Source organism: Gallinula chloropus (assembly GCF_964237585.1).
Source record: "Gallinula chloropus genome assembly, chromosome: 1".
Taxonomy (NCBI): Eukaryota; Metazoa; Chordata; class Aves; order Gruiformes; family Rallidae; genus Gallinula; species Gallinula chloropus.
Window position 1 is genome coordinate 166,785,154 of NC_140085.1, and position 24,664 is coordinate 166,809,817.

At 37.0% G+C, this 24,664-nt stretch overlaps 1 protein-coding gene across 1 annotated transcript in view; it reads left to right on the top strand.

Moving 5' to 3' along the window:
* RBM26 (RNA binding motif protein 26) overlaps window positions 1–24,664 on the top strand; it is a 54,680-nt gene that overhangs the window by 21,892 nt on the left and 8,124 nt on the right. The window contains exons 8-20 of the mRNA XM_084279100.1: window positions 360–527; window positions 880–1,020; window positions 2,002–2,113; window positions 2,917–3,076; window positions 4,442–4,606; window positions 6,604–6,735; window positions 7,796–7,867; window positions 10,951–11,079; window positions 13,179–13,253; window positions 13,836–14,006; window positions 19,618–19,722; window positions 22,230–22,439; window positions 23,486–23,572. Coding sequence (XP_084135226.1) covers window positions 360–527; window positions 880–1,020; window positions 2,002–2,113; window positions 2,917–3,076; window positions 4,442–4,606; window positions 6,604–6,735; window positions 7,796–7,867; window positions 10,951–11,079; window positions 13,179–13,253; window positions 13,836–14,006; window positions 19,618–19,722; window positions 22,230–22,439; window positions 23,486–23,572 — 1,727 coding nt within the window. The remainder of the gene's footprint in view (window positions 1–359; window positions 528–879; window positions 1,021–2,001; window positions 2,114–2,916; window positions 3,077–4,441; window positions 4,607–6,603; window positions 6,736–7,795; window positions 7,868–10,950; window positions 11,080–13,178; window positions 13,254–13,835; window positions 14,007–19,617; window positions 19,723–22,229; window positions 22,440–23,485; window positions 23,573–24,664) is intronic.

The following is a 24,664-nucleotide window of genomic DNA, read 5'->3' on the forward strand; positions in this document are numbered from 1 at the left end:
TTTGTTATATGCTATTAAAAAAGATAAATGGTTTCTTTGAGGGTTTTTTTATAAAGCTTTATAGGTATTCTGGTGGTGAAGATAAATAACGGGTTAGCAATTAAATTTTGCTCATAGAAAGAAGGTGTTTGGAGAAGTGTTAAATTACTCAAATGCTTTTTCCTGTAATCTGAGTTCTGAGTCATTTGCTGGTGGGGATGGTTTCATGGGAATTAAGGGTACAGCGTCATCTCTCTATGTGTGCCCCCTCACCCCCTGTTTTTTAAATAGTCTTCAAGACATTTCAGATCAGTTTCTTTGAGTGTAATGTAATCATTTGAATAATAAATTAATGCAGTGTTTTCTTTTGTTTTTGACAGGACCACCCCCTCCCCTTCCCCCATTGCAGCCTGCTGGCATGGATGCTCCCCCAAACTCAGCAACTAGCTCAGTTCCTACTGTTGTTACAACGGGTATTCATCACCAGCCGCCTCCTGCTCCACCCTCTCTCTTTACAGCAGGTGTAGTACTGAGGCTTTGCCCACAAGGTTTGCTAAATAGAATAACATTGATTTGTTTTATACTGTACTCTTTAGCGATTTTAATTGTCATAGTTTGGGAGAATAAATTTGTATCATTTAGACTGTTGACAGTGACTTAACACTTTTTCTAACTCAGGGCAGGACAGAAGTAAAATTTGCATGTAAAATGTGAATCTTGACTGGAGAATATTATTTTCACTGTGTTTAAGTAGAAAACGTGGGATGGCAGTTTTTTAGGATAGCTGTTATTCAAGTCTTACATTGTAACTGTATCTTGTAACTAAATGAAATATTATATTTTAAAACTTAGGAGTTTTAACTGCAATTTATTTTAATTAGACAATTTCTTTCTTACCAGAACCGTACGACACAGATGGTTACAATCCAGAAGCTCCAAGTATAACAAATACTTCAAGACCTATGTATAGACATAGAGTACATGCCCAAAGACCAAATTTAATAGGACTCACATCAGGTGATATGGATCTCCCTCCCAGAGGTATGCTTTCCAAACTTGGCTTAGCTGGTTTTCTTGCATTAGTGCAGACTGAGGCAGTTTTCAGAGAATGTAATACTGGGAAACGTATTTTTTTAAAACTTGTGGAATCAAAAGAAGCTTAATTGGATAGGGAATTATTCTCACAGTTGCTTTGTGTCTGTTTTTGTGTCTATAAAATAAAGTCTCTTGCTAGAGTATTTCACAGTTAGACTTGGCTTTAATAACTGGTCACTTTGTATCTCATACACAGAAAAAAAGTTAATGTTTCTGCAACAGAATCTTAGGATGGTTTTTAGGGCAGAGAGGAGCTGGTCATTTTTGTTTACCAGCAGATAGTTATGCATGACTAATCTTAACCTCATAGTTTCTGTGGCTCTGAGAAGAGGCAGCATCATACAGAATGGGAAAGGAAGAGGGATAAACCCAGTTATTTAATTTGGTTTTGTTTACATTTGTGTTTAAACTTACTGTGTTTGTGGTGGTGTATTTTCAGTGAGGGGCACCTCAATACGATACCTGTTCTTTGCTCCTCCTGCCACACCCATCCCAAAATCTTGCTCCTAGGTTACAATGCTCTGTAGTATTGTACCTTTCCTATCACAAGCATTTTAGTGTGTGTTACTGAACAGTAGAAAGGAGGTGCTAGAAGAAATGGAGTGAACCTGAGAGTGTTGTATGGGACACTGTGAATCAGTGAGTTCAGTCATCTTGAGGCAGATGCTTTCTGTCACACCTGTCTTGTTTTCCTTACGTAGGATGTTTCTGTGACAAAATGGAAGCCATTTGGTATCCTGATCTGACACAGCATCTGTTGATAGCTTAGAAGCAAAGTCTGTGGCCAATATTTGATCCAGTGTGAATAGGGGTTGTAGTAATTTAAAAGTACAAACAGTTGTACTTTTTAATGCAAATTCAGCATGAGCAAAATACCTTTCACAGAAAATTAAAAAAGTATTGTAAAATCTTTCTATCTGTTTACAGAAAAACCTCCTAATAAAAGCAGCATGAGAATAGTGGTAGATGCTGAATCCAGGAAAAGAACAATTGGTGCAGGTGATGGTGGAGTTCCTACAAAGAAGACTTGGTTTGACAAGTGAGTGATTATTAACTCAAGGTTGGCTAATAGTTGGATTTCCATGGAGCTCTTTTCTGTAGTCTGAATCATACACAGGTCTCCATAAATTGCAAGCAAGTTAATCTGTCAATAAGATGACTGTACTAAAATAACTCACGCTGTAGTGATCTGTGTTTGACTGTCTTCTCTCAAAGGCAGTGTAGAGGTAGCTGAAGTTGCTTTGGATGATACCAGAATCTACTCCCTGAAAGCTGGAATGATCTAAGAAACATAAGCTGCAGTGTGATGATGGTTAGGGATGACTGGTTTTAGTTCTGAAATGTGAATTGTATCATTGCTATTTTGGATTGACTTGCCAGGTATGTTACTGACACAAAATACAGGGTGCAGTGCTTAGTGTCCAAATATACCTGGGGTGACAAGAAGTTGGAATGTGTTCTAATAGATTACTGGGGCTGCGGAGAGCCTTGAAGCAACAGTTTATTGTAATGTGAGTGGGGAATTTCCCTGGAATAGCTGAGAACTAGTTTCTGGAAAGAAGCAGTGTGGAAGTCAGGACTTTACTGACACAAGCTAGTTATTGTGAATTATTTCACAGATTTATGTGCTGGGGTGTGCTTGGAGTATCAGTGGGGAAAACTGCAGATACAAGGGTCTGTGCACTGTTGTCTTCCACTCTTTTCTAAAATGACATTTCTTTAAGTCTGCAGATGTTTTCTCTTTGTGTCTTATACACACATGCTCCTATGTAAATGCATACAATTTCACATTGTGTTTGTTAGCTTGCTATGGATTTCTGGCTTGATTTTTATTTGTTGCAGGCAAAATTTTAACAGAACGAACAGTCCAGGTTTCCAGAAGAAGGTGCAATTTGGAAATGAAAACACCAAGCTTGAACTGAGGAAAGTTCCCCCAGAACTTAACAATATCAGCAAACTTAATGAGCACTTCAGTAAATTTGGAAACTTAGTCAACTTGCAGGTAAGAGTCAACAAAGAGAAGACAATAATACCTTGATTTAATATCAAAGGTAGTTGCTAAAGTGAGAAAGCCATTTGGGTTTTTAATTGTTTCCCTGAAATTGTTCTAGTTATTTTCCTAGCTTGTTTCTTAAGCATCAACTCATTGTGGAATTGTGATTGAAGAAGTACAAATGAAATGTTCTAGTCACCTTACAGTTTTTGAACAGATGTTTTTATCGTGGATAAGACTTTAAGATACATTGTTTAAAACATTGAAAACTGATTTGAAGTGGTTTTCCTTCACCCCTCAATCTCTTAAAATAAACCCTCTTTTTTGGGAGGGGGATAAATTGTGAATACAGAAAACGTGTATTTCTTATCCAGAAAGCAGTTCCTGTTAAATAATTGCTTTGTAGTCCCACGTTAGTGGTGGTTTATCCCTGGTAATTACTTCATGGTGTATCTGAGTGACTCACATTTGTAAACAGGAATAAGCAAACTATTAGAGAACGATGAAGAGGTGCAGAGATCCAAGGCCTAGCTTAGGTTGGTATTATTTATTGCAGGTTGTTTATGTAGTGTCATTATTTCGTAACCAATCTGATTCTTCATCATGTTTCATTATCAGCCCCAAGATCCAGGTGCTAGCTGGTGTTTTTATGTCTGTTTTCTAGTTTGCACTGAGAGATTGAATGAAGACGTGTAGTAGAGTGTATTTGTGCATATTGATACAGTGAAGAATAAAGCTCCTGTGGCTGTCTGCACACTGAGAGAATTTAAATCTTTCTTAATAGGTCTTTAAGAAATCTTAAACCTTTCCATAGTTAACATAAGGATATGGGTGCAATATGATTCAGTAAGGCAAGTAAAATTGTGCATAGCTGTGGGTAGACAGACAGGCAGATAGATTCTGCAAGCTATGCCCTTCTTCAGAAAGGTACTGTTTTGTTCTTTGAAGGTGTCTAAAAATAACATATTAATGCTCAGAAGAGGAAAACTAAAATGGACTTTGTTGTCCAGCTCTGATACCAGACAGGACATTTATTAACTAACCCCTGTATTTCTGGAACAGTTTTCTTCAGTGATGCTTCCTCTTTCAAACAGTGGCTCGTATTCGTGAATACAAGTACTGTTTGTTTAGGTATTTTACTTCAGTTGTTTGGTCTGTGTTTTCTTAACTATTCTTGAAGTTTATTAGCTTCATTTCAAGATTGAGAAGTCTGGTGTCAAGAATGAGAATCATGAACAGGAAGTATTAAACTGCTGGCCCAAATTGGGTTTAAATTGTAAGCTTCTGAGCCTTAAAATAATGGCTTTTTGTTAATCGAGGCATAAATGACAATCCTATGTGCAGTAAGTTTTGTTTTTCTGTTTTATATCTCAGGTTGCATATCAAGGTGATCCAGAAGGTGCCCTTATTCAGTTTGCCACACATGAGGAAGCAAAGAAAGCTATATCAAGTACAGAAGCAGTGTTAAATAATCGCTTTATTAAAGTTTATTGGCACCGAGAAGGCAGCGCGCCGCAAATCCAAACCACCCCACAGAAGGTAGAGGATCTAAGTCTGTTCTGTCTAGAATGTTGCATAAGATAAAAGTGCTTTTAAAAATGTCTCTGGAAAGTGAACTAAGTACTTTTGAAATAATGAATACTTTGTGTAATTCTTCTCTGAAAGTTATTCTTTAATTGTAGATTCCTTGGCCTCACATACGAGGTGCAGGAGTTGATTAGCAAGGTGTGACTGAAGGTATTTAAAGAAAGCCCTTCAGTGACCTAAGGAGAATTTTATTCTCTTTTCATGTGAAGCAAGATTTGATCCTGCTTTCTGCTGCATAACATCTATTTTGCTTTAACTAGTATAGTTTTGTTTGTTAATGAGTTGTTAGAGGATTCTTCCAATTGCAGCTCTAAGTTTTGGAATCTTTTTCTTTGGTGTACATCCTCATCACTCAGAATCAATTACTGAGCTTTCTGTAGCAATCCTGCTGTAGGCAAATTTAGGTAACGTTTTTCTTTCTCTCCTTTTGTAACAAATAACCTGCATTTTATCTACAAAAATGCAGTTTTGATGGCACCTATCTCACTGTGTCCTCGGTTACCATGCCTTAGATTTGAGTTTGGATGCTTGATGCTTGATCTGAACTAGTGCTACTGAAAATGGTTATTTTCTCAGCCTGATGTGCATCTGATCAGCCAGAAGAGGGCAGTCTGTCGTTTGCATTTGTACACTCCTTGCCTCTCTCGCAAAGGATGGCTTGGATAGTTACATCGGATAGCTGATTATGCTATTGAGCTTGGGTTATTAACTGTGTATTTCCAAACAAATATCTGTATATTTGTTGCTTTGCAAAACATAAATACATTTGTTGCTTTGCAAAACATAAATACATTTGTTGCTTTGCAAAACATAAATACATTTGTTGCTTTGCAAAACATAAATACATTTGTTGCTTTGCAAAACATAAATACATTTGTTGCTTTGCAAAACATAAATACATTTGTTGCTTTGCAAAACATAAATACATTTGTTGCTTTGCAAAACATAAATACATTTACGTGTTTTAGTGATGTCATTTAGCTTCTCAGGACACCATCTCTGTCAATTTAACCTTGATGGTTTGAGCATAAATTCCCCTTGGTACCAGGTGGCATTAAGGGTTTCTCCTTCTCAAAGGACGGCCTTTTGCAATGTGTCAGGAGACTGCAATTTGATGTAGAACTTAATACCTAATAGCTTACATATTAAGAAACATTTTCTAATGCTAAAGGATGCTGAAACACTTCTGTAGAGAGGTGTTAGGACCTCTTTCACGTGAAATCTCTAAGAACTAGATAGATAGATACTTTCTGTAATGAATTAGCTATAGCTGAGTTTTCCCTGGAGTGGAGGAATGGTTTAGGTGACCTACTGAGGGTCATAAATATGTCAAGAATGTTGCTTGGAACCATTTTTTTTATTGGTCATAGGTGTTTAATGTTTTTGTTAAAGAATGAAAAGGCAAGGTGTTAGCTGTCAGGGCATATCCTCTGTGGATTGCTTTTTTTTGTCAGTCCCATGACAACATGTCACCCTATCCTTCTACTTTGTCAAACAAACACATAGGAGTTAAAAAATGTCATCAATGTAAAAAGAGAGTGTTTTTATGATAGCAGTTCGTATTCTGCCTTTCCTTAACTATGAATGATTGATGATAGAAGAGTTGTGAAGAGAATCAGAAGACTGTTTATTACTTGTTCAGTTCTAAGAGGTGGGAACTAAGATAGTCTCAGTAGAAATGATTAACAGAAATAGGCAGGAGTTTTTTAATTGCTTCTGTGAGCTACACGTACCGCTGTGTGCACTGCACAAGTAGTAGAACATCCTAGATCTTGTGAAGTCTTTGTTATGGACATCAGGTGAAAAAGCTACTGACTGACTGAAAGAAGTGTAAATCTGAGTGCCGTTGCAGGAGTTTCATTGTGTACTTACTGAACTTACATACACGTAGCAGCTTTGTGTTACTAATATCATGATGTGCTTTTTTTGGGGGCGGGGTGGTGTTACAGGTAATACAACCCTTAGTTCAGCAGCCGAGTTTACCAGTAGTGAAACAATCAGTCAAGGAGCGATTAGGTCCAGTACCTGCAAGTAATATTGAACCTGCAGAAGCACAGAGTGCCAATACAGAAGTCACTCAGGTATGTGTAATTGTTAAAAAAAAATCAGTTGCCTGTTTTTCTCTCTGTAATAGGTTCCATAGCATATGAATGTATCCATTGCAGCTACTCTTACCGTGCAAGTACATATTTACTGCTTTGAAGTCCATCTAATTTGAATGAGTGGTGTATTGATATTAAAAGCTTTCCTCAGTGCAGTGATATTTGGCTTTCTTAACCACACACGGTACTTACTTAATTTTCAGTGTCAGAGCTTTTTACTTAGTTTGAGACACTAAAAATTAGAAGACCCAAAAAGACTCTGAAAATATTTCAGTAATCTTGTGTTAAATTGCAGTTTTCAGATTTCAAAATAAAGTTGTTTTCTATGCAAAGAACTACAAAGTATCCTTTTTGAAATACTGTATCTGTTAAACAGCTGAGACAATTGAAGGCTGATGGTCAGCATCCAAAAGTGTGCTCAGTATCGTCCTTAATACAAGGAAAAATGTAACCACAGTACCAGCATGAATGACTGAATCTGGCATGTTGCTCCCATTAGAAATGGTCTTTAAAGTTTTATTATGTTAGAAATACCTCGTTATTAGCATTGTGCCACTGCTTTAGTTTTACTTCAGAAAAAGACTGCCACCGTACTTCAGAAAACAACTGTAGTTTAAATTAAGTAAGAACCTCCTGCAATTGATGTCTGCAAGTACCACATTATAAAACACAAGAACTGAAGTGTGTTTAAAAAGGATCTGTGTAGATAATCCTCTGCCAAATAGCATGCCATGGGCTTCTTGCAGAAAATACATGGTATAATCTTTGATTACAAATTTGACTCTCTCTTTGTCTTCTCCAGCCTATTTACAGATGTAAGCTAACTATAAAATCAGATATCTAAAATTAACTTTATCAGTTGCTTGAACATTACTTTTCATTGTATTGTTGCTCAAAATGTTATGGCTTTGTTAGTTTTTTCTAAGTTTATTAGTTTGTATGTTTTTTTCTAAATTTCTAACATTTGGAACTTAACAGGAAATGAAAATATTAATAAGGTAAAATATATTTGAACTATATTTTTGTTTTGCTTTCTTAGAATGTGACTAAGTTATCTGTGAAGGATAGACTGGGTTTTGTGTCAAAGCCAGTTACTCCAACAACTGAAAAGGTAAGAGAATGTTTCATGTTCTCTTCCTTTCACATTTAATTTCAGTAGAATTAATTTTATCCTAAATCTCTTTGTGTCAGTATTGTTTCTTAACTGTGAATAAAACTATTTGTTTAAGGCTAGTTTTATGAATTATAGTATATTGAAACTGTTCAGGAGATGGCTAAATGATTATAAGAATAAAAAAACATGCTAGGAGAGAAGCTGCTATTCTGTGGGTGGTTGTTGTTTTGGGTTTTTTTGAATATAGTAAATTTTGTTTATACAGTTATAAAAATAACCAGATGACACGTTAGAAGAACACAGAACTAAATTTAAAAAATAAATACATTTTGACAGTACATGTGAATTACTGAAAGCCTTTTCTACAAATACATTTTGGGGCTTCTGTGTCCCTTGAAAGGTGTTGCTGTAAACATTTACCCTCTTATCTGGACTTAGAATTTGCAGTACTTGTGAAAAGGTAAAAGTGGAAATGAATCTGTATAGAAAGGACAGAGAGGTAAGGTGGGAAAGGTGCATCTGAATGGTGGTTATGAGTTGCCTATTTACAATTTTCAGAACATGGAGATGCTGATGTGTTTACTTTAGTAGCAGCATTGGTGATGAGTGTTTCTAGATCTGAGTAGCACCTTAGGGAACAGACTTCCCCAGTGTTTATCATATTCATGTGCCAAGACCTTTGGTAAAATGGAGCAAGTTTTACTTGGTAACAAGCTTCCTTTGCCTGTGTCTCTGTCTTTTCTCTTGGGAGTTGGCTTGACCTAAAATAAATAAAGCACCCACTGCATTTCTACCCTCACCCTCCCACCCCCAGTATGGCAGTAAATTCATTTACTGGAATCTAGAAAGCAAAATTCACTCCAGTGTTACTATGCTGTACTTAGCATGCAAAAGTAACAATGCCTAATGCTGAGATCTAATTGTATGAATGCACAGAATTTGATTTCTTGCCTATATTATGGTGTTGGTTTGATTAGTTGCCGTCTTGTTGGCCTAAATTAGTTGCAGATAAATATTTTATTGTGTAATCCTGAAGTATGTAAGTACTGTATATTTACTTTAGAAATAGGAAGTCTGTTTCAGTTTGAGTGAATTATAACTTAATCTGTAAGAGTTGAGTTGCCTGGTAGACTTCCCTACAAAGAGTAAATCAATGCTAAAATGGTTTTCTGCTGTGCTGTCTTACAGCCCACACTCATTTTGATGAGCTGCTGGGCTGTTCAATGAACTGGTTGTGGAGCAGTTGTTTCCCTTGGCATTCTTAGTGGGCGGCTGAAACTTGTTTTGACCTGGTTCTACCTATTGCTCTCCCTTTACAAGGAGATACTTTCCTTTGTTTGCAGTGACATTGCTCTGTAGCCATTAGGAATGAAAAGATTGACAGTTATCAAAAAGTGTAAATAGCATGTCCTGGATGTGGTGGGTTTTTTTTGTTTCTGACTAAGTGCAGGGTTTAAACAAGAACTTTTAAGTAAGAAAATAGGCAGCTCTGTTTCTCAGAGGAGGAAAAGGAGATGGAGCAGTTACTCTGAGGCATTACAAGATCTGTATAGGGATTTGCAATTTGGAAACTTGTGAAAATATTCATAGTATTCCTTCAGTGGAATAGTTTGAAGAGATTTAGAAGACATTAATATATTGCTGCTTGCTCTTCCGTGTTAGTTGATGCAGACACACCTGCTGTGGCATTTCTCCTCATATCAGAAGACATGAGGACGCATGGTTCACTTTGCCATGAAGGCAGCTCAGGGCAAAAGGAGTGTTTGTCAATATTTTTGTCTTGGTCCTCTGTTTGTGATACAGCGTGTCCTAAAGCTACTGTGCAATAGGAACTCTATGAACTAATACATACATTGATGTGCTTTAATGAGTTAAAAAAATACTAATTCCTTCACCTCCGCTTTTTTTGGCCTGCTTAGAGTATTTTCTGTTGCCTTTTATAATACCCAGTAACATGCTTTTGTTTTCTTGTTTGTTCTTCTCTGTGCACTGTTTACTCCAGAAAAATATATACTGTGTGAAGAAATAGTAAAAATAGCACAAGAAAGTGAAAAGCTTTTACATGAAGCATTCCTCTTGTAAATTCTCCTGATCTCTCCATCTTTTCTGTCTTTCTGGTGTTTCTTGCCTGTCTCTTTTTTTTCTTCTTCCTGTTGGTGGGCATTGTGTCTGTTTATGGAGTGCATGATGACCAATAGACTCTGTGTGCACCTTTTAATTTTCCACATATATATATATATTTTAAGTATTTTCAAACTCCTGGAGTTGATACTATTTGCCGGATTGCTGTGATTGGCTGAACAAGGCAGACAAGACCGTGCCTGTGTCATCTGCAGCAGTTAGCCATGGATTTTTCAATAGGAGCATGGACAAAATGTCCTTTAAGGAATGTGATAAAGAAAACAGAACAGTCCAAATCTTTGGGTGTTGTGAAGATGTACATAGCATTGTGCTTTAGAGAGGTTATAATGAAGACAGCAGTGTTCTTAGTAAGTCATGGGCATGTTTTCATACTTCATTACAAATGTAGGAAAGACAACAGAGAACCATAGGAGTCTCTTCCTTTGCTGTATGATGTTGAAGACCATGCTGTATGAGTTCCTTCTCATTGGTTGTGCAAGCTCTGCTTTGCACAAACTTCATATGAAAAAAAGCTATCTCCTTTGGACCTTGGTGTCTAAAATTCTGTTGCATTTTTACTTGGAAAATTCATGCATCCATCAAAAAATGTATTTTAAACTTCAAAAGCTTCTTGGGAAAATCTCAGTCTTCTGTTTCCTTAATAATGCTCAAATATGTAAATTTTTATATACTTGAAACATGGCAGTACATATGAAAGCTCAATGAAAAGCATTTATGATCTGATCCTTAAATCTTACATTTCTGATGTGATGCTGCCTCTTTAAAAATTCTTGAATTTCACCAACTCCAAATACAATTGTTACACCAGATTTTTATATTCCATATCATCAAAACAGACAAAAGAAAAGACACTTATATATTTTAAGCACTCGTGTGTGTATTTTTCTAAAAACCTGAAATTCACTGGCAAAAAAAAATAAAATGATTTCCTCCTATAGGTTTTATCTACTTCTACTGGCTTGACAAAAACTGTGTACAACCCTGCTGCTTTGAAGGCAGCACAGAAATCTTTGCCTGTTGTTTCCACTTCCGTGCTAGACTCTAATGAAGCACAGAAGAAAAAACAGGTAAATTAAATGCTTCTTCTTGAAATGGACCTAGACTGGGAACTTGTGACCACTAGAGAGAGTGCACTAGGTATATTCTTCTTGAAAGCATAGATGAAGCTAGTTGAAATATTAAATTCACTATGATGCATTCTTTAGGAAGAACAAGAAAATTCAGAAAGAATCATTCTTTTATTTTTTTTCAGTGTATGTTCAGGCAGTGTAAGCAGGATTAAAAGTCTCTAGAAGCACTTTTTCCTGGAAGCAGAATCTCCATGTTGAGGCATGAATTGAGTAGTGAGTGAGTAGGGAGCATAGTATAGACACTGTTCTTATCTTGCAAGCCTTTCTGGAACCGGCCTTTATTCTCAGTGTACTTAATGAACAAAATTGTTTCTTCTTTGGAGAGAACTGCATGACTCTGTGTTACATCATTTCCAAACTAGTTCCCCTGCATCCATTTTTTGCATAGTACTAGGTTTTATCAGGGTTTTTTCATGTTAAGGATGAAATGCAACAAAAATTAATCTGGCCTTGAAAAGATCATTTAGTTGTAGTGTAGCTTGCACAGAATTTTCTGAAGAGCCCAGTAAATCTGTTTTCTCAGGTTTATTCTTACCTGGAACTGTTCTTAAAATTCAGGAATACTAAATGTAGGATGGTATTTACCATATTGGTCTCAAATCTCAAAACAAAGAGTTCAATATTAAGTTAGATTCAAACATAAATATTGAAAGCAGTGTAAGCATTAAATGAAGGTTTTAGCCTATTGGCAAACTTCTGTCACTAATGTCTAATCTAATTTAAAATAACAGTTTGTAGCTGTGTGTCAGTTACAGCATTGGTCCAGACTTGAAAGAAATCACTTCTGATTTTGGGACATCACTTCATATTTGTCCCCTAAAATATATTTTTTCATAATTGGAGCCAGTACCTTTCAAGTGAAGACTCTGCCTGTGAAATGGCAAAAAGCTTGTAATAAAATTACTGACTCCTTGTAAGAGCTGTAGGGGTTTTTTTTGGGGAGAAGACACTGTGCTATGTGACTGGCTCCTCCATGTCTTCAGAGATTTCTATTACAATATACTAGTACTTTTGTGGAAAAACATGATTTTGTGGGACTCGCTCCCTTCTTTCCTCCTGTCTCCCTAGTTTTTCTCAGCATTCATCCCCTTGTCTTATCTTCCCTTTCCCTTCAAAAAGAAATGATTGCACACCGTATCGCAAAACTAACACTTCCTGCAGAATAATTTGTCACTAATTGGGAAGACATACATAACCTTATTACTATTTCTTTTTTATGGCTATTGTACATTTATGCTCTTGGTATAAGGTAATCCACTTGTCTGATCCCAGTTGGCTGGGACTTTCGCCACTCCTCTTTTATCCCATTAAATATGTTCGTATTGAAGCTCTTAATTGTTTTCTGCAAGTATCCTGCTATCTAAGTCCCAGTACTTCTATGTTCTGTATCTGAGGGCAGGAAGCAGTTGCTTTCTCTCAAGCAGCATTAGTAGGAGTTGAGCACAGCAGCTGTGGCATCTCCTTGTGTCACAAGTTTGAGTTTAAATTAATTTTGATTTGCCCATTGCAGCGTCAAGATTCTGTTTTTAGCAGATTGAGTGGTAGTGCTTAACATGGGAGTTATAGTAGTCATATGTAGGAGAAGTGGTTTTCTTTGGGTTACAGTTGAATTTTAGAAAATACAATGTGTTTTCTTTCTGGTTGTAACTGTACTGAAGAATGTTTTAACTGATGGACGTGATTTACGGTTGCTTTCAAGATGCTGTCCTTGCATGTTTAAACTCTTGTGTGTTGTACCTCTTGTGGTAGTGTATTACATTGCCTTTCAGCTGAGTAGTGTAAATGGGCTACCTTGTACGTAAATAATAACAAAGCTTTCCCAGCACTGATCTAAGAAAGATTATTACATCCTTCACTAATTTGATGAAACACTATTTTCAAAAACAGAATTGGACATACTGCCTATCAGTATGTTGAGATTCTGTTACTATTTTTCCCCCTGTTACTGTAAATTGTGTAGTTGTTGTCTGTAGCATATTCTTTTGGCATTATTTTTCAAAATACAGAAATGTTCTGTAATTGTTTTGTGCTTATAGGAAGCATTGCGACTTCAACAAGATGTGAGGAAAAAGAAGCAAGAAATCTTAGAGAAGCACATTGAAACACAAAAGGTAACATAAGCATTATTCTATTCAGTTAAAATGTTAGTTCACTTGTCTGAAATATTTTAGAATCTGTAGGTGTCAGCTACAAAACTGACCTATAAATATAGCATTTTCTTAGAAAGCTATTATCACATTATTTTATGCTTAGAGTTCTAATCTGACTTGTTTTGGTAGTCCACTTAAACTAGAAGCTTATGCAATTTAGATGCTGTTTTAGACAAAATTGCCTGAATTAGGGTGCAACACGCGTACTTTGGGGAGAAGTGAAAGCCTAGGAGATTGGTGTCAGAAAGCATGCATGACTGCATTCAGGTTGAGGAGGATAAAAAGGCCAAAACGTCATTTAAGCTGAATAAAAAGTCTGTCCAAATGAAATGGAGATATTAGCTGTTCATTAGAAAATGAATTAATCAGATATTCAGACAGATTTTAATTTAATGGAAGCTGCTATATGTGGAACTTGAAGATCACAACAGAAGAAATGCAATATTGTGCTTTTCTGTTAGCTGTAACTAGTACTGGAAAACAGAATCTGCAACAGTAGTTGCCCATTAAAGAGACTGACTTTTTTTTTTTTTAATTGGACAGATGCTGATTTCAAAGCTGGAGAAGAATAAAGCCATGAAGCCAGAAGATAAAGCAGAAATCATGAAAACACTGGAAATTTTGACTAATAGCATTACCAAGTTAAAGGATGAACTAAAAGGTGTATCACCAGGAGGAGTGGCTCCTTTAAAAAGCATGAAAACTAAGACTCAGGTACTCAAGTTTTGGTCAGCTTTCTAATAAGATGGATTCATGTGCTAATGTCAGCAGAAAAAAAAAATACAAATTAGCAATATTTAGAACCATGCTGCTTTAACTTTGAAGTGTTCTTTGAAGTGAAATTTGTTTTGACCTCTTTTAAAGGAACATAGTTAATTGTAAAAACGTGCTGTTGTCTAAAAGGCTTACCCACTGTTACAAAGATTCTATATCATCTGGAAAATTAAAAAAAAAAACCCAAACAAAAAACTTAATTCCTCTTTTGCCTTATCCAATCTTTTGTTTATAGTCTCTTGCTTTCTTAAAATTTTAATAGAAAATGTGAAAGTAATATTTCTTATGGAAAAGGATTATCATTATTCAACATACTACTTCATGAAGCTAGTTGACTATTGGTATGTAATTTTCTGGGTTTTTTTATGTTACTGAAACTTTGCAATGTATTGAGCTTTTTAGGTTGAAGATTAATACTGGTCAGTTTTCCTTTGAACTATCTGCCCATGTTTGGGTTGTACCTGTGAGAAGAATTTCCCTCCTCTACTATTGTTTGTGTTAGTATATGGCTATAGCCAGTTCCTGAACTGCCTGAAGGTGCAAATACATTATCTTTTCTAACTGCACTATTTTGCTTTTTATAAAAGTATTTGTTCCTAAACAGATCACAAGGTTATTAAGAGTTAATGTGTTTTAGAGGGGTAACTAACTTTTTTTTTTGAGAATTCAGATGCTACTATAATATGATGGAATTCCTCTTTTTTTTTTTTTTTGAGATGAGAAGAATTTTTTTTATGGTTTTGAAAGAGAGATACGTTGTTTGGTGAGAAAATTGTTCCTGAGAGGTCTGGAGGAACCTACTCTACCTGTATGGTGTATTTGAATGATAAAGTCTTAGAAATTGGCAATATTTTCAAAGCTGCCTTTGATAAAGCCTTGTATTTTTGAGAAATACTCTTCTGGTGGTGTACAGTACTTCTTAAACGTGAATGGGAAGAATAGTTAATAACAGTTTTGATTCAGGAATAACAGTTGGCTGTGGCTTTCATCACATGCCAGGAAAAGAACCCAGACCCATAGAAATGAAGCAGCAAATTGTATCACGAAAACTTGGTAAATTCTTGACTAGAAAACCATAAATGCAGTATTTTAACCTGTGACAGTTGTTTTACCTTGAGAATGGTCTGGTAAATCCTTAGAGCAGATAACAAAACAGTTCAATAACACAAAATTTCTCAGAGCTGTTGAGATTAAAAGGAATCTCTGGGGCTTGTCTTGTTCCATCACCAGGTGCCACTAGGAAGAGTTTGAATGTTGTCTTCACTCATCCACACTGGATATCCACGTGGATAAGAGCATTCTGTCCCCTCCCCCCACCTTCTCATCCTGAAGCCAAGCAGTCCTAGCTCTGTCAGCTTCTGCTCATGTTGTAGATGTTCCAGTTCCTTAAATCATCTTTGTGGCCTTTCACTGCACTCCCTCCACTAAGTCTGTCTCTCGTTCTGGGGAGCCTGGAGCGGGACACAGCACTCCATATTTGGCCTCGCACTGCAGAAGAGGATGATAACCTCCCTTGACCTGCTGGCAGTGCTGCTACTAATGCAGCCCAGGAGACTGTTGGTCTCCTTTGCCACAAGGACATGCTGCTTGCTCACGTTCAACTTTCTACCAGGGTGCCTCAGGTTCTCTTCAGATGGGCAGCTCCCAACCTGTACTGGTGGCTAGGGTGGTTCTTCCTCAGGTGCAGAACTTGGCATTTCCTCTTGTTGAAACGCAGGAGGTTCTTCCTGCCCCATTTCTTCAGTGCGCCAAGTGTTCCATTCAGTGTTCCTGAATGGAAACCCAGTTGGCTGGTGTAGCAGTCACTCCTCCAAATTTTTACAAACTTGTTGAGGTCGCACTCTGTCTTACTATACAGGTCATGAATGAAGGTGTTAAACAGCATTGTCTGCTGGGGTACACCACTAGTGACTGGTCTCCAGCTTTACTTTCTGCCACTGATCAGAATTACTTGAACTCAGCAGTTCCCCTAGATTTCAGTCCATCTCACTATCTACCTATCTAGTCATCGCTTGATCCTTTAGGCTGTAAGGATGCTGTGAGTGATGGTATTAAATGCCTTACTGAAGTCAGGATACACAGCTTCCACTACTATGCACTTGTCTACCAAGCCAGTCATCTCATTTGAAGTCAACCATGATTTCTCTTTCCCTTTACCCAGTCACCTTCCTGTTTGTAATATGTTTAGAAATATTTTCCAAGATTATTTGCTCCTTCATCCTCCCAGGATTGTGGTGAGGGCGACTAGCATATAGTTCTAAAGATCTCCTTATCCTTGAAGATTGGAGTGATACTCACTTCATATCAGTCCCAAGGAACCTCTCCCAAATGCCATGGCCTTTCAAAGATAATTGAGATTGGCTTTACAATGACACCAGCAGGCTCCCCCATCCTATTGGTTGCATCCCATTGGGTGCCAGGTATTTGTCTGTGTCCAGTTAGATTAAGTATTTCCTACCTGATTCTTTTCCAAAAAAAAGTTAAGTCTTGTTCCAGGCTCTTTCACTGGCCTCAGCATCTGGGATTGCTGAAGGCAAGTCTTTCCAGTAAAGGCTGAGGATTAAAGAGCTATTGAGTTCTTTGTGTGTTCCTGTGTCTTTTGGTGCCAGCTCCATCTTTATCAGTCAGCCCACCTTTTTCACAGCGTAGGTTTTCTCTTGCTGCTGATAGACCTGCAGAAGCCTTTCTTCTTTTTCCTTGCCAGATTCATCTATAGGTGGACTTCAACTTGTGAAATCAGAGCCCACTAGTTCAGTTAGCTTCTTTGTGTTTATTCTGACATCTGATCTTTCTCCCACCTCTAGTACACCTTAGTTTTGGATTGGTTTGTTGCTCCTTGTTATCCAGGAAAGCTTCCTACCAACTCATGGTTTATTTCCTGCGTGTTCTGGAACTTGGAGGATGTGATTCTGCTATTCCAGCAGATACCCAAGCCCAGCAGGAGGCTTCTTCCAGCTGTCTGAATAAGGCTTCATCTACTTCTGCCTGACCCTGGGCAGTGTGTAGTCCACACCCTCTGCAACATTCCCTGCACTGGCCTGCTATCTTAATCCTGACTCTCAAACTTTTGATGGGCTCCTCATCTGCCCCCAGCAGAGGTCCATGTGTTAATACTGCCCTGTCACGTACAGGGCAGCGCCGGCTCCTTGTCATCCCGGCTTATCCAGCTGTAAGAGACTGAGCCTGTCCACTGCAGCACTCAAATGGTGTGAGTTTTCCTCTGGTGTTTCTGTAGTCTCAGTGAGGTTGTAGCCCTGTAACTGTACACAGATAGCTAATTTCTCCCCTTTTGTTTCACATGTTGTGTGCATTGCTGTACAGGCTCTTCAGAGGGGCACTGATCTAGAAAAGAAATTAGATCCTCCCCTGTGATACTGTTCTGTAGGCTCTCCCTCATTTATGTGGTCTGGTATGTGTATGCTTGAGGTGTTTTTGATCTTGAGAATTCTTCTGCCCACATCACCCTTTGCTTGGCAACCTGGTCCACCACTCCTGTGCGAGATTGTTGTTTCTAGTTAACGTAAGGTGATAACGCTGATTTGAATTGCAGTTTTAATGAACCTTTTGAGCTGTTTTTCTCTTTCCTTTGTAATACAGAATGCAAGAAACATTTTAAGCAAACAATTCATAATGGACAAAATATCCAAACTGCAGAAAACTTGATTTTATTGATAGCTTTCCTGTGGCAGAGATTGTGCATTGTCTGTGAGCACTGTTTTGTTAATGTTTGAAAGACAGAAGCCCCGTCCCACCTGACCTTTGTGAAAGTGAGGAGTTAACAGAGCCTTCAGTTAAAACTTACAACTTTGACAATTTTCTGAAAGACTTTGCTCTAGATTCTCTTGCTTTTTCTTACTGTTTAAAACCTGGGCAGCTCAGAAGAAACTGCAGACTTGAAGATGAGGCTTATGTGAGTGTGCCATTATCTTTACCTGTTTTTGTCTTGTTCTAGCTCATGCAGATTACAAAATACTCTTCCCACAACCTGCGTATAGAAACCTTTGCTGCCTCTTTGTGTATCTTCAGGGAGGTATTTACTACTTGACACCTGGCACACTTCTGTAAAAGAGAAGTCTTCATTAAGAGCACTAGAAATAAATTTCAAAGATCTAGAGACTTTCTTTGTGTTACCAGGGTTACTGGCTGCTTTGTGAGTTCTAACTGCTGGTCATTATTAAACTCCAGAAGTGGTTGTATTGCCATGTCACTGATGTGTTGCAACCCAGTGGTGGGATATGAGATCTGAGATTGAAAACAGTGATGCAAGGGATAATGGATTTTTTCTGTGGTTCCTGTAGGTAATCAGAAAATGGGGCTGAAAGGGGTTCAGGTTGAAGCTGCCATTTGAATAATACAGCTTTTTTTTTTTCTTTTAAAGCTTCCAGGGAAAAAAAAACCAAAGAAACAAAGGCCCCTTCTTTATCTTTCAGTGTTGATACTTGGTTTCCAGCTGTCACAACTGTGAAACCTTCATCTCTTGACAGTCAGCCTTTGAGTACATTACATGCCGTGGTTTTTGAATCAACATCTGTAAATGTAAAACTGCTTCACAGTCATCTATGATTTTATCTTCATTTATGATGTCACTGGAACATTTCACTGCTGCTTTTTCCATTAAAAAAAAAAGCTTCCAAGTTGGAACAGAACTTCAAATAAAATGCTGATGGTCACATAAAGCCCTGTCCTGTACCCAGCACCTGCACCTCAGTTATTGCAATGGACATGTCTAAATTTAGGTTTAGAGATACCTTTTAGTTTCAGATGTATTTTTGAACTTTCAATTTTTTTTTAAGGTATTGTCTGCTGGAAAAAAATTCTGGGTGCATCAGAGACAAATGTTTGTTAGCAGAGGTCTTGCTACTGTGTTTTTTCCTACTGTGGTCTGAGCAGAACTGCCATTTGTGCTTTTTGCCTTGTAGAATGATAAATTTAGATGCCTTTTCTCATTACTGATTATAGTTTCTGTCTTCATTTGTAATTGTACTGCTTTTTTTTTTCTTTTGTAGAATCCCATTTTTTCTCATCATCACTACCTTATAATTTTGCATTTTGTGTATCTGTGGATCTGTAGCTTAGAGAAACTTCCACTGGGTTTGTGTGTTAGCCTGAAAGGTTTGACATCACCAAGCTCAGCAGCACACTACTACACACTGTAGTTCTGCCTTGCCAAGAAGACTCCTAAGCTTGTGCTTGGGGCTTTTTTTTGTGGTTGGAAACCTAGCCTAGCAAGCAGTATACTGGCAAAGTTAGAGCTGTGATCTGAATTAATAAGCCACAACTTGGTTAAGTTGAAAATTCCACTGCAGCTTCTAGTTTTCAAATTCCTTTTCCTTAGAGTTTCTAGGAATCTGTTTTTACAGATAGAGGTTCTGTGACAGATTCTACCTTACCTGGAGGCCAGTGCTGGCCAATCTTTAAGTGTCTGTGTGTGTTTCTGAAATAGCCTGCTGAGAGGAACGTAGCAATAGGTTCTTGGGTTTTGTCACAAGATTGTTTCCTCTGTAGAGAATGTGAATTGTGGAACTAATAATTTACCGTAACAATTTCTTAGATGCAGAAAGAGTTACTAGATACTGAACTGGATTTATACAAGAAGATGCAAGCTGGGGAGGAAGTTACTGAATTAAGACGAAAATATACAGAGCTACAGCTGGAAGTATGTTTGTCTCTTCTTTTGTAACAATTAACTTTTAATCAGACATATTCATTTATGTTCATTAGCTTGTGTACGGTATCATAAACTATTTTTTCCCAGTGGGCAGCATTAAGTTGCATGTAGATAGAGGCATTTAGCAATAATATTTTGAAAAATCTGTTTCTGAATGAGGTAGAGAAATACAGGCTTGTCCTTAATTTTGATTTCTAATCTATTTAAACTCTGTAATTATTTAGGTGGCATGGTATTTTATAGATCTGTGGTAGTAATACTTCCTTGAGAGTGTGAAGTGTTTTTAAATTTTTGTCTGTAGGTGGTGTTGCATTTGCTATAGAAGAGTTAAAAAACATTGCTTTGATCTTTTATTCTTAAGTGTTAGTATTCTCTTCATGAGATTAAGCAAAAAGACTCAAGTGCCAAAAGTCATACTACTGCAGTATTGGTTCCAAGAGGAGGACTTGCCAAAAGCAAATACAATGTTTCAAGAAGTGTTCACTGTCTAGAAACACACTTTTTCTTACAGTGCTTGCTTAAAAATAACAAAAGCAACCAAAACCAGAAGGTTGTGCAAGATTCTTCATCTCTGTCTTATTTTGAGAAATTCTGAATGCTGTGGGTGCTATTAATTTGCTATATTGCACTGTCTTGCCTATGTGATTGTGTAATATCTACTTAATTGCATGATAATCTTATCTCTTTTTACTGTTAAGCAGGCTGCTGTGTCACTTAAATCCCTCTTAATGAAGTTTGTTCATGTCCTATGTATAACTGCATATGAACACAGTGCACATACGTATGGCTAAGTTGCATTAAAGTCTTACTTTAAAACCAAGTTATTATGCAGCTTTGGTAGTTCTGAAAAGAGGTTTGTTAATAAGCCAATCCAATTGAATAGTGTAATTCAGCTTTTATGTTAACACTCTGTATTCTGATAGTGAGTAACATTTCGTAGGTGTACTGAAATCTTATTTATAAATCATATGTTTTAGAGAATACATGAATTATCTGTAAAATAGCAGTTTAAAAGTAGGTTCTCATAAAGACAGTGGAGTGCTAATCCTACAAACTTGATGACAGTTGGAGTATTTCAAGTTGCAGAAAAAAGGCAGCTCTTTCAGGAAAATAATTTTTGCTAATAAAATGAATATTCTGAAGCCTTTAGCAAATAACTGGTCAGAGTAGATGGAGAGAAACAGGGTTATTAGTAGTAAAACATACCAGTAAATTTCAAGGAACAGGATTAAACGTATCCCTTGTATAATTTGCAAAAGGGATATGGGTATTTCCCCTTGATATTTTTTTGATTCTTCAGTATTTTTACAAATTTTTCAGAAAAAAACTTAATCACACATTGCATTTGAGACTTAACTCCCATAATATTCATGTGTTGCTTCTGTGGCTCATAACCTGCTGCTCTTCCAGGTGGCTCTGATTTTACCATGAGAAGACCCAAACAGTATGCAGCCTGATTATTGAGTCAGCAAGTGAACTTTCTGGATTATTCATCTAACAAAAATAAATAAACCCTGAAAACTCCAAAAAGGCCCAACAACAAACCCAAAAAACCCCACACCAAACTGCAGGATTCTTTTTAAAAAAATAAACCCTGAACCTGTATACTGTTGTAAAATTATTTGAATAATTTAATTAATAAAGCCATCAGTTTGATCTCTTCATGGGTGATACCACGGGTATCTATTAAAGCAATGCTATCAGTGTTTGAGTTGCAAACACTGTAGGTTATGTTAAAGTATGGTGATGTCATTCAGTGTTTGATTTCAACTTCAGATCTATTCGTGTTTTGAAGGATTTTTTTTTTTGCTATAAATACTGAAATTTAATCTTTGAAAGTGCTTTTTTGAAAATTAATGTTTGCAAATTATTTTTGAAATGGCTGTTAGAAATACTGTCATTGGCCTTTTCCCCTGGAGAGCCCACCCCAGTTCTTTAGAAGGGATGCACAGGTATTGTGGCAATGGAAATTAGGGAGTACATAGAGCCAGTTTTTTAGTGCACAGATTGCCCTTCGAGGTGCTTGTTAGAGGCTCTTGCTTCATACCTCACAGTTCTGTGGCTGTTGTGCTGCATTGATTCTGGTCGGAATAAAAGTCCTGGCTGGGCTTTCAGAGACAAATTGAGAGACAAACAGAGTAAGTAGTTAGTCCCCACATCAAGAAAACTTGCTAATGAGATTTCAGATGTACTGAGGTTCCTTCCTCCTGTGAGGAATTATCCTCCCAGATAAGGGCTCTTTTAGTAGCTGTTTTTAATACTTGGTTCTTCTTTTCCCATTTCCACCCTATTTTTGATCTATTAATTAACAGTATTAGTTTTTTAACGTTATTAACATATTCACCTTCTGTTGTTTTAAGACCTGTAAGCTGCTCTTTCTGAGGCTTGTTTGGGGCTTGGCTTTTAGGAAACATCGGAATATGTGTTTGTTAATTTTGTCTAATATTTAGGTTATGAATTTTAATACAGCAATGTGTTATGTATAAACATCTTAGGCTGCCAAACGAGGGATTCTTTCTTCAGTTCGTGGTAGAGGGGTTCATGCACGAGGTCGGGGTGCATCGCGTAGCAGAGGTAGAGGAATACGAGGCCGGGGTAGAGGCAGAGGAGTTCCTGTGCATGCAGTTTTGGATCACCGACCTAGGGCATTAGAGATCTCTGCATTTACAGAAAGCGATAGAGAAGATCTTCTTCCTCACTTTGCGGTATGTGGCAATTTCACCTTCTCTGTTCTTTGGATGACGTTCTTCTGTTGAATGATTTATTTTTCTCTTGGTTCACTTCAGCTGGAAATACTTAACAATGAGTCCAGTTTCAATGACAAGTATAAGAAAACATTTTTGTTCTACAGCATGGTACTGTATTTTAGTCTGCCTTGTGAAAATTACTAAAGTAACTTTTGCTGGTAACTTCTTACATTTTCCATTTCATTATGTGCTTATTTTACTGTCTGCAAAGTATATAAAAATGAAGACAGAGAATCTGCCACAGTTAAAAGCTTGTTGTGTGGTGTGAGTTTATGGTCATGAAATTGCTCAGAACTTAGCATTTTTTTCTATTTTGGTTTTATTGCAGGGAGCATGAAACAGAATATTTAACAAACAAAAATATTAACAAAAAAGTAGTAGTGTCGACAGATACAGTTCTGTTCACAGTGTTAGTAGTATCTCACTGAGGAAAATGTTAATAATTTAATTTTACAGGTTGTGCATTTGGTTTTTTTTAAACTTGCTGCAAGTTCCCTGGAAATGCACTGAGCTGTGTTTCTGCTTCTGTGATAGGATGTCACAACTCTCTGCGCATCAGCAGCACGCTCCACCTGTACAGATATGTTGGGTATTGCAGCTCACAGGGATGGCAGCATTAGAGGGAACAATGCCATAGAGACAGTTAAAGAAATAGATGTGTCAGGTTCCTCAGATGCTGAGTTCTGAGAATGTCTCTACAGTCCCTGTGTCTAATAAATCTCAGGTGGACAAGTTTCATAACAGATTAAGGGAATCATCTCAAGATCTCTTCTTTCTGACCAAGGGAAGTTTTACTTCATACCTGTATGCTTATGATCAGGAAAAGCATAGCAGTGCAAGTGAAAGTAACATTATTCCTTGTAAAGCCAAGTACCTTAGGGTACCATAGCATTAGGGCTATGAAAGATAGACTGTTCTAACCTTGTATGATTTCTGAGGGCATTTGATCTAAGATAGCAGACTGGAGAACTATTTCACTAAGCTTTTTCTTTATTTATTAAAAGCAATTTGGAGAAATTGAAGATTGCCAGATTGATGACTCTTCTCTCCACGCGGTGATTACATTTAAGACAAGAGCAGAAGCTGAAGCTGTGAGTATAGTCTGCTGAAAATATTCTGCAACATTCAGCTACTTTCTAATTACATTATGCTTCCATATTTAAGTTTAATACTGCCAATTAGTTAAAAACATTGAAAAAGAAGTCTGACACATAAGTTTAATTCTAGATTAAACAAATCTGAACAGAACAGCCTATCATTGAAATCCTTAGGAAATGAGGATGTTTTATAAGAAATTTAAATACAGGCTGTAGGGGAGAAATTAATAGAATCGCTTGGGAATTGAAAGCTGAATGTCTTGGATTATCTTTATTTAATTGCCAGTTGTTTTCACCTGAACACTTGGTACCCTCACTTTCTGCCTGAAATTTCACTGATAATCCTGTGGAGTGAACCTGTATATTTTATTTCGGAATCATTTGGATTTACCTTTGTATGGAAACCTGTGATGGTGTAAATGTGATTTGATGTTATGGGCTTTTCTCTTTTTTTTTTTTTTGGTTGTTATTTTGTTGTTTTGGGGTTTTTTTTGTTTTCTTCTCTATTTTTCCTGTTCTCTCTTTTTCCTCCTTCCCCCCACCCCTTTTTTTTTAAGCATTTTTATTAAAAATTCAGGAAATCACAGAAGTATAAAATTGTAGAAGTAGCTCTTTTAGAGATTAAAATCCAGAGTGTGAGATATATTGTAATTCAGCATCCTTACTTATGGATCACTGAGACTTTCAGCGTTTGGCTCAGTGGAACTCCTGCTTTCTTCAGTCCATGGCATAGGCAGTATGTGAACCTGTGCAAAGTAATGACCACAGTTGTACTGCAGATGAATTTGTTTTCCTTAAAATCCTTGCGTCATTGTTGGAAAGGAGTGAAAATAATAGGGACTCAAGAAAGAATGGATTCGTATTTATGGTATGGTTATATGTAAAAGTTTTCACTTGATATTTATGTTATGCACAAAGTTTCTGACTTTGCAGAAAGCTCATCTTCTGGAGTTATTGAACACAATTTTCATACCTGGCCAGGCTCTTCTATTTTTGTATGCCTTATTGGCATACAAAATATGCCAGTAAGTGATGTGATTTGACAGATACGCTGATCATTACAATGCAGATTAAGCCAGTGGCATT